The sequence below is a fragment of the Podarcis pityusensis genome (assembly GCF_964106645.2).
Source record: "Podarcis pityusensis genome assembly, chromosome: 6".
NCBI classification, from domain to species: Eukaryota; Metazoa; Chordata; class Lepidosauria; order Squamata; family Lacertidae; genus Podarcis; species Podarcis pityusensis.
In genome coordinates this window covers 99,243,335-99,252,879 of record NC_138030.1, presented here as the reverse complement: position 1 = coordinate 99,252,879, position 9,545 = coordinate 99,243,335, and the positions used below count along the sequence as shown (strand labels likewise).

Genomic DNA, 9,545 nt, shown 5'->3' with positions numbered 1-9,545 from the left:
ACGGGCAGGGGTACCTTTACCTTTACCTTAAGAAGTGAGGCTGTGGCCTGCTACCCTGCAGGGATGCAAAGGATAACGGGCAGGCAGGCAGGATTCCTTCCAGAGCCTTGCGCAGATTCCTCATGTTGTCCTGCCCCACAGCCAACCTGTGGGTCGCCCTCTGGCTGCTGATGGGTCTTACAGGCATCCTGTTCAAATGGCATGATGGCCCTCGATCCTGGCATGGCGGGGGGGTCTCCTTTGTCCGTTCCCCCGGAGAGTCTCCCGAGGGACTTCTGTGGCCATCAGACCACAACTGACAGCCGGACAGCTGGACGTTTGTGTTCTTGGCTTCAGTTGGGCATGCAACTGAAACCTTGCGGCCTGACGGGTCCCTGCAGGGCCCCCACTTCTGGGACTGCAGGTCACGGTTTCACTTATTCACCCGCCTGGGAATGTGAGGAGGGGGTTGTGCCTTCAGAGGGTCTCGGGAGTCATTGCAGGACAGGTGGCTCCCATACCTGGCAGGGGTGTGCGTGTGTCTGTGGGGGAAACTGAGGCAGGCAGGGGCACAATCCTGCTTGCCAGGAGAACCCGCATCCATCAGCCCCTCTCCTCACCTGGGGGGAGCTGCCCTGGAGGGGAGGGGGAAGGGCAGAGTCGCCCCCACGAGCCCCTCACTCACCACCCCTTTTTCTCTCTCCCAGGTCCCTGGGGATGGACGCCAACCTCGCCTGCCAGCCTCTTTGACCCGGCAGAGGACAGAGGGCATCGCCAGCGGCTGCTGCTTGGGATGGGCCCCAATGGCAGAATCTGGAGCCACGACGCCTTGGCGGAAACGGGACCTACCAGATCCTTCGTCCTGATCCGCTGCACAGCAGCCACCACCTGACCACGCCAGGTGCTCCCAGAGAGTTGGGTGCCCGAGGACCATTTTGGAAACTGAGCTGCTGGGGGCCACCAGCCCCCCTGGGTGCTCAAGAAGCAGGCAGCTGGTTCTTGCGCTAGACTCACCTAGGGCGAGCGAGAGGCGCCTGTGTGCACACAGACTTCAGGAGGAGCAGGATTTGGCCAGCCTCAGAGGGTCCCTTCTGCACCAGGAGAGCGCCCTTGTGTGGGTGCTGCGCCCAGCATGGGGCAGGCCCCATCCTCACATTGTCCTGATGCCTGACTCTCCTGGTCCTGGACAGCGGATCCTGCCGGGAGGGAGGGGGGCTGCTGGGACTGGGGCAGGCATGTGATCCTCGCCCGCTGTCTTCCCGAGGATGCCGAGACTGCTGCCCCCCACGGACGGCTGACCCACAGCCTGTGGCTGCCCCTCCCTCTGCAGAGGATGCCCACCTCCTGCCTCTTAGCTGCCAGGGCTCTGTGGTGATGGCTTCCCGAGACTCCTTCTGGATCCGACCGCTGCTGCTGCTGCTTCTGCTTCTGTGGGGCCTGGGCTGCTGCCCTGCGGGGGTCGTGTCCATGCACATGGAGCCGGGGGGCTCCGGCCCAGAAGAGTCCGGGGATGGGGGGCTGCCGGGCAGCGGGCGCGTGAAGAGAGGCTGGGTCTGGAACCAGTTCTTCGTGGTGGAAGAGTACACCGGCACGGAACCTCTGTACGTGGGGAAGGTAAAGGCAGCTGGGTCGTGGGGGGTGGGGGGCAGGGGCCGCCTGCTCGGGAAAGAGGGAGGGGACTGGGAACATGGGGCTGCTTAGAATCATAAATGGGAGAGTGGGAAGGGACCACCAAGGGTCCTCTAGTCCACCCCCTGCAAGGCAGGGATCTCAACTAGAAGGTCCCCGACAGATGGCTCTCCGGCCTCTGCTTAAAAGTCTCCAAGGAAGGAGAGTCCGCCCCCCCTGCCCCCCCGGGAGATGGATTCACTGTCAAACAGCCGAATGCACATGGGCAGCACGAAACCCTTCTCAGGCTGCCTCTCCTCTCCCTCCTGCCGTGGGTCCTCTGAGCTGACCTGGAAAGTTGGCTGGGACATGCCTGAGCATTAAGTTTGGATCGGTGCCTCCTCGCCTCGCCTCCCCCGGCAGGACGCTCTCTCCTGCCCCCACCCCACGCTGCTGATGCCGCCGTTCCAGTTAATTCACGGCTCCCCTGGGGAGCGACTCGAAGCATCAGGCCTTGGCGAATTCCAGAGGTAGCCTAGCAACAGCCTCCTTTCCAAAATGAACTCTGGGAACCTAAAACTAACCCATTTTACAGCCCCTTTGCACACTGCTTGCCACAGCAGCTGCCAGCGCCAAGGAAACGGCAGGCTGGCTGCGCAGAGAAGCGGCTTCTCCCTTGGAGGGAGCGCCTGGGCCCTGGTGCCCCCTGGCCCTGTGGGCATCGCCGTCGGGCACTGCCCCTTACCCCCTGCCCCTTGGCACGGCGTCTCTGCCAGCGCCGCCTCCTGCTCCTCTGCCCTGGCTCTCCCTGCACCTCCTGCCCACCCGCCCCTCGCCCAGACGCGCCAGTCAGGACCAATAACATTTTCATAAAATCTGGGTACTTGAGCTAATCCTTTTTCTGAAGTGTAATTTCCCCCGAGGCCTCTGTCAGTTTGATGTGGATTTCCGTGGTTTTTTTTAAATAATAAAAAATAGAATTATGGGGTCAGCATGAGTTACAAACTTGTGCCTGTGGACAGATCTATTTTAGATAGAGGAGGGGATTAAAGGGGAAAAAACAGATTTAATTAAGTTGCTAATATTTAAAGGAAATTGATGAACTTGGGCTTTATGAGTTGGAGCAAACACCAGAAGCGCCTTCATTAAGGGCGAGTTCTTATTTGATTTCCTTTCTTCCACCGTCCCAGAGTCGTTTTTTATTTGTGTATCTGTGCTTTCTGTTTAATCGTTTTAATAAGGAAAATGCACCTCTGCTCACATTTAATTTTGATTTAATTAGTAGGAGGTAATTAATGGCCTCGTAAAATCCCAGATTTCTGGCCCTTTAGGGCAAGGAAACAATTTCCCTTTTTAACAGACGGAGGAGATGAAAGGCTTTTGTCTGTTTTCCAAAACCCTCTTCAAGCCCCTTTCCCAGGGCTGGCGGCTGGATTTCTCTGCCCTTCCACTCAGTGCCCCCCTCCTTCCCCAGATGCTGAGCTGGGCTTCTCTGCTGCCCACAGGGGGACCTGGGAGCCAAAGATGGGGAGGGGGTGGCAGTAGGGTCACCTCTGCTCCCCCCAAATGGGCACACTTCTCCCCACTCCCCCCACCCATTCTTCAGGTGGACCATCTGCCTTACTTTGGAGTGATTCTTTTAAAAAATCCCCTCTGTGGGTGTCTGTTGACATCCTTGTTAGCCCATGTGTGAAAGGCTCCAACTAGGGAGGAAGAGGAGGGGGAGGAAGAGGCTTCAGGGCTGACACAGCAGCTGACCCCCAGCTTCTGCCCAGAAGACAGATTCCTCCTGGGGAGCTCAGTCCGGGGGGGGGGGGGTGCCTGTGGCTCATAGCTGTGGCAAGTCCATTGCACGGTTGGCACAGAGTTGACCTTGTAGAGTCAACGTTTGCTTGTGCCTCTGCATTTATTTCCTCTGCAAACTGACTTGAAGAGCCCCCCCCTCCTGGTCCAAGCTGGGGGGGGGGGACGCTGCTGGGAGCTCCAAGCGACCCCTTTCTGCAGGCTTGGGGAAGTGGCGGCAGGGATCCGCTCTCTGCAGAGAGGAAAAGCAGGCGATGGAAGGTCACGGAGGTGGGAACGCAGGGAGGTTGTCCCCGCCCCCCGGTGGCTGAGCTCCCTGCCTGCCTGATTTGAGGCAGGGGGTGGGCAGCGCAGTTCCTTGCCTGGTGGCTGCCTGTTCCCCATGCCCCTCGGCTGCCATCTTTGCCAGGCAACCGGGCGCAGGTTGCCGCCTGCCGTGGGTGTGGGTGTCTCTGAGGTCCTTCTGGGGATCCTCTCCTAAGAGTTTGGCCCTGAGGCTGGTTTCCCCTCCCCAGCGAGGTAAATAGAAACATAAACTGCCCCTAACGAGACAAATCTAACGAGGGCCTCGTAAAACGTGGCAGGTCTGCCATCCCTGCTGGCTGTGGGAGCCGCGTCTGTGTCTGGAGGTGGATTATGGAACTGCAGTTTGGAAGATTGAGTGGGCCATAAACATTTTCATATTTCATTAGCCGATTAATGGACGTCTCCCTTCTCTGGCAACTTTGCTGATTCTCAGCAAAAAATGTTGGGGAGTAAATGAAGGCGTCTGGCGAGGCCTTTCCGGGGGCCCGGCCCGTTATGGATGGTCCCAATTAACGCCTCTGCCGTGCGCCACCGCGCTGGGCTCTGCCCGTCCAGTTACCGTTAATAGATTTCTCATAAGTGGCTGGATTGTAAAAACCTCATAACTCAGTTTAATGCCACCCATAAAATTATCTCCGGACATCTGGCCCAGATTCCAGGCACTCTGGGGCCGAGGGGAGATGCCGGGGACCCTTTCGCTCCCGGGTGGCAGAGATCCCTTCTGCAGGACGGGGGGGGGGGGGGAGAAGAGCTCTGAGCCAAGACCTCCCGCCACCTGGCTCCAGCTTCCCCAAAGGGCCACCAGCTGAGCTGCCCCCTTGAACGTGGGTGTCCTCACCCACTGATCTCAGCTGGAATATGGAAAGGGGCTCCGTGCCCTCTTGAGATTGGGCACTTGACATTGTTCTTTGCTTGCTCTGAAACTCTGGCTCCCTGGCGGCTGAGCAGGGCCAGGCTGGGGCAGAGACAGGTGCTCGGCCCTGTGGCTCAGGGAGAAGGTAGGTCGGCTGTTTGGCATGCGGAAGGTTTCGGTTTTGATCCCAAACCGTCTCTCGCCTGGCTCTCCTGTGCTGCTCTTTTGCTCTTTGGAGAATTAGTTGCTTTTTGTGGTTTTTATTTAAAGAATTTAATTGTGCATGGCGCTTCAGAAAAAATGTCATTTTTTTAAAACCCTGCCCTGGGGCTGTTTGCTGAAAGGCAGGTACAAAAAAAAGGGACAAGTGATTCATCCCTGTTTGTCTGCTTGTTTGATCTTCGGTAGCAGGAGTGGAGGAGGAGGGGGGCTTTTTTGCCTGAGACGCTGGAGAGCGTTGGAAGATTCGGGAGGGAACAAAGAAAAGAGCATAGTTAAAACTGTGGCACTTGCTCCCACCGGAGGCAGCGATGGCCACCAACTCGGAAGGCTTTAAAAGAGAACCAGGGAAATTCAGGGGGGAGGAGAGGACTGGGGAGGCTCCTGGCCAGGCTGGCTCAGCCGGCAGCCCTCCTTCTGAATCACTGGAAACCGCAGGAGGGGAGAGTTGCTCTGGGGCTCGAATCCTGATTGCAGTTTCCAAAACTGTCCAGCCGCTGTGAGAACAGGATGCTGGGCCAGACGGCCCATTGGCCTGAGCTCTTCTCATGTTCTTAGCAGAGCTGCTGCCGGCCAGTGCAGGTGAGCTGCTTTGTGGAGCAAGTCCCCAAGTGTGGCATCTCTGTTCCTCTGGCAGGCAGAGCGCCCTCACGGTTGCCCCCTGAGGAAGAGGGCCATTTTGGAGTGTGTGTGGGGGGACCCTCCTGCTGGCTGCAGGGCCCCCTTTCTCGGCCACAGTGACCGTGTTGGAAGGGGGCGCACAGAGATTCGTGGGCACCTGAGCATCTCCGCTTTCCCCACAATGCGCATGGATCTGCTCCTCATTCCTTTTCACTCCTGGCCAAGGAAAAGGCCCCTCCCCACTTTCCCTGGGACCCCTCAGCCTTTGCGGAGAACCTCTGAGGTGGCCGTTATGGGAACCCAGCCCAGAGCGTGGGGTCCCGGCTGTCACTGCGCTAAAGCCGAGTGTCAGAAGAAATTCCGGCAGGGAGCAAAGTCAGACAAGCTCGTTCAGCCTCCGAGCTCATTAGGAGTCTTATAAAGCAGCCGGGAAAAGGGCTGGTGGCAGAGGGGACCCCAGATAATCCAGCAACCGGGACCCCAAACCTGTGTTTGAGGTGGAGTGGGCGGAGGCTCCTGCTAGTCACTTTACTTTTTAAAGTAATTTTTCCTTTTTTCCCCCCATAAATTTTTTTATTAATTTACAACAAAACAAAATATACATAAAATTTTTCACATCCAATTTTCACAAATTGCTTCTTTTCTGGACTTCCTTCAGCTTCTCCGTAAATCATCCATAGTCATTATTTTAAATACATATTTCGTAATTTATATTGTCATTATTTATACCCTTAGTTTCCTTTCTCTTTAAACAATACTTCTTAGTTTTTCACAGTGCTTTTTTAAACTCCTCTAGCGTTATCTGTCCCTCACTTATACTTTCCAGATATTCCACAAATTTCCCCCAGTCCTCGATGAACTTTTGGTCTCTTAGGTATCTAATTTTCCCAGTCAGTTTATCCAACTCAGCATAGTCTAACAGCTTCATTCTCCATTCTTCCACTGTCGGTATTTCCTGTTGTTTCCATTTCTGAGCCAGTAACACTCTTGCTGCAGTCACTGCATATTGGAAAAATTTACAGTCCTTTCTCTTTATCTCATTTCCTAATATTCCTAACAGAAAGGCTTCAGGTTTCTTTGTAAATGTATATTTTAGAATCTTCTTCAGTTCATTATATATCCTTTCCCAGAAGCCTTTCACTTTCTTACATTCCCACCACATATGATAAAAAGAGCCTTCTTTATCTTTACATTTCCAACACTTATTACATGTCTTATACATTTTTGCTAATTTCACCGGTGTTATATACCATCTATAAAACATTTTCATAACATTCTCTTTTAATGTCATACATGCTGTAAATTTTAGATTTTCTTTCCATAGTTTTTCCCAATCCTCAAATTGTATATTATATCCAACATCTCTGGCCCAGTGTATCATTACCGACTTAACTTCCTCATCTTTTAAATTCCATTCTAACAACAGCTTGTACATTTTGGATAGAATTTTGTAATCATTATTTATTATTTCAATCTGAAATTTTGAATCTTTATCAGCATAACCGCCATCTTTGATATCTTTCCTAAACATTACATTTATTTAAAAATAATGCAACCAATCATATACATGCTCTTTAACTTGTTCGTATGGTTTCATTTTCCATTTACCCCTTTCTTTAAATAGCAGTTGACCATATGTGATCCAATTGCCTCTCATATTAATTTTCTTTACACTCATGACTTCTAACGGAGATAACCAGTGTGGTACTTTAGGTTCTAATAGGTTTTTGTACCTATCCCATACTTCAATCAAAGGACCTCTGAAGATGTGGCTCTCAAAACCTTTATGGATTTTCTTTTTCTCATACCATAAATACGCGTGCCACCCAAATCTGTTATCAAACCCCTCTAAATCTAACAGTTCCTTGTTTTCTAGTTTTATCCAGTCTTTCAACCAGCAAAGGCAAGATGCCTCATAATATAATTTCAAGTCCGGCAGGGCAAAGCCTCCTCTTTCTTTCGCATCTGTTAATAACTTAAACTGAATTCTCGGCTTAGTGCCCTGCCAAATATATCTTGAAATTGCTCTTTGCCATTCTTTGAAAATCTTGTTTCCCTTAATTATAGGGATAGTCTGGAATAAAAATAACATCTTTGGGAGCACGTTCATCTTAACTGTAGATATCCTACCCCAAAATGACAACTTCATTCTTCCCCACACCTCTAGGTCCTTTCTTATTCCATTCCACACTGGTTCGTAATTGTTCTTGTATAAATCTATATTTTTGGGGGTTACCCATATTCCTAAATATTTCACCTTTCTCACCACCTCTATCTCTGTTTGTTGTTGCATTACTTTAATTACACTTTGATCCATATTCTTCGCAATCATTTTCGTTTTCTTCTTATTTAATCTAAAACCTGCCACTTTTCCAAATTGTTCAATTTCTTCCAATACTTCTTTTGCTGTGTTCATTGGTTCTTCTATCGTTATTACCAAATCATCTGCAAATCATCTGCAAATGCTTTAACTTTATATTCATTTTGGCCAATTGTTACTCCTTTTATTTTCCTATTTTGTCTTATCGAATTCAAAAGAACTTCTAACACCATTATGAATAATAATGGGGAAAGTGGACATCCTTGTCTTGTTCCTTTTGCTATCTTTATTTCTTCTGTAACTACATTATTTATAATCAATTTTGCTTTTTGTTCTGTATAAATTGCCTTTATTCCATTAAAGAATTCTTTACCAACCTCCATATATTCCAAATTTTTTAACATAAAGTCCCATGTTATATTGTCAAAGGCCTTCTCTGCATCCACAAACATCATTATGGCTTGTTTCTCATTCCTGGCAGACAGATATTCCACTATATTTCTTATATTTCTTATATTGTCTTTCAATTTTTTCAATTTGATTTTCCAAAAGAAAGAAAGAAAGAAAAAGAACAGAAAAGAAAAAGAATTACATCAAAATATGATACACATTCACATATCAAGATTACTTTGAATCTCCTGACTTCTCCCAATCCCATCCATGGGTCCTCTTAATTCTGTTTTCATCTGCATATCAATACTTTCCCCAATTTTTCATCTTCCTAAATTATCTGTCGTTTCTATTACATTACAAGTGTATTTAGAATCCTGCTAATGTTTTGACCTGTTTGCAATGAGTTTGTATATACATTTTAAACATTTCCCATTCTTTTTAAAATTTCTTGTCTTCTTGGTTCCTGAGCTTCCAAGTTAATTTTGCCATTTTGGCAGAGTTCATCCACATGGTTTGCCATTCTTCTCTGGTCGGGGCTGTCTCTCCCTTCCATCTCTGGGCTAGCAACTTCCGAGCGGCCGTTGTAGCATACAGGAACAGTTTCTTCTGATCTTTTGGAATCTCGGTACCTATAATTCCTAGTAAAAAAGCTTCTGTTTTTTTAAACAAAGGTTAATTTTTTTAAATAAAACATTTCGTTATATATCATTTCCCAGAATTTTTTAATTCCATTACAATTCCAGGTACCTGCTAGTTACTTTCCAAGCCCCTCCCTTCAGGTGGGGTGGGCTTGAGGTGGTGGGGTTTCCACCAGTGGCTCTGGGCAAGCCTGGGGGGCTCCTCTTTCCTGGTTGGCAGGATCCTGGCCACAGCCCAGGGCCTCCCAGCAGAATCCGATCCTGGTCCCCAGAGCCGCCTCCCCAGGCCCTGCTCCAAGTTGCCCAAGGGGGCATACGTGACTCCCTGCCCTTTGGCCGCACAACAGCCCTGTGAGGTGGGAGAGGCCAAGAGGTTGTGTGAACTTGATGGCTGAGCAGGGATTCGAACCCAGGCCTTTCCCAGGCTCTGGTCTGACACTCTTAAGCTCTGCGCCATGATGGCTCTCAGTCAAAAGAAGAGAGGCAGAGTTACTCCAGCAATTTCTCATTTGGGGAAGGTGGCGATGGAGTCAACAGGGTCACGTTCAGCTGCTGCCCCTTGCTGCCCCCTAGATGCCAGCCCCACATATGTCTGGAGCCAAGGGCCTGGCCATTGGGAGCTGCTGCCACTGGGAAATTGCCATATGCCAAGGCAGGCCGCTGGGTCCATCTATCTCAGTATTGGCTGCACTGACTGGCAGCAATGGCAACTCGGAGGCAGGGTCTCTCCCAGCCCTCCTTGGAGATGCTGGCGGAGGGATGCTATTTGCCCTCAAAATAAAGGAAGCCGCTAGTCCTCATGGTT

At 50.5% G+C, this 9,545-nt stretch overlaps 1 protein-coding gene across 2 annotated transcripts in view; it reads left to right on the top strand.

Moving 5' to 3' along the window:
- Positions 1–687: 687 nt before the first annotated feature.
- Positions 688–9,545, top strand: part of CDH22 (cadherin 22) — a 65,072-nt gene continuing 56,214 nt past the window's right edge. Inside the window, exon 1 of one of the 2 annotated variants that reach the window (XM_081010954.1) lies at positions 688–1,593. In XM_081010954.1, the coding sequence (XP_080867080.1) occupies positions 1,354–1,593 (240 nt within the window). In that variant the 5' untranslated portion in view covers positions 688–1,353. The remainder of the gene's footprint in view (positions 1,594–9,545) is intronic. The other variant, XM_081010956.1, reaches the window with a different exon arrangement.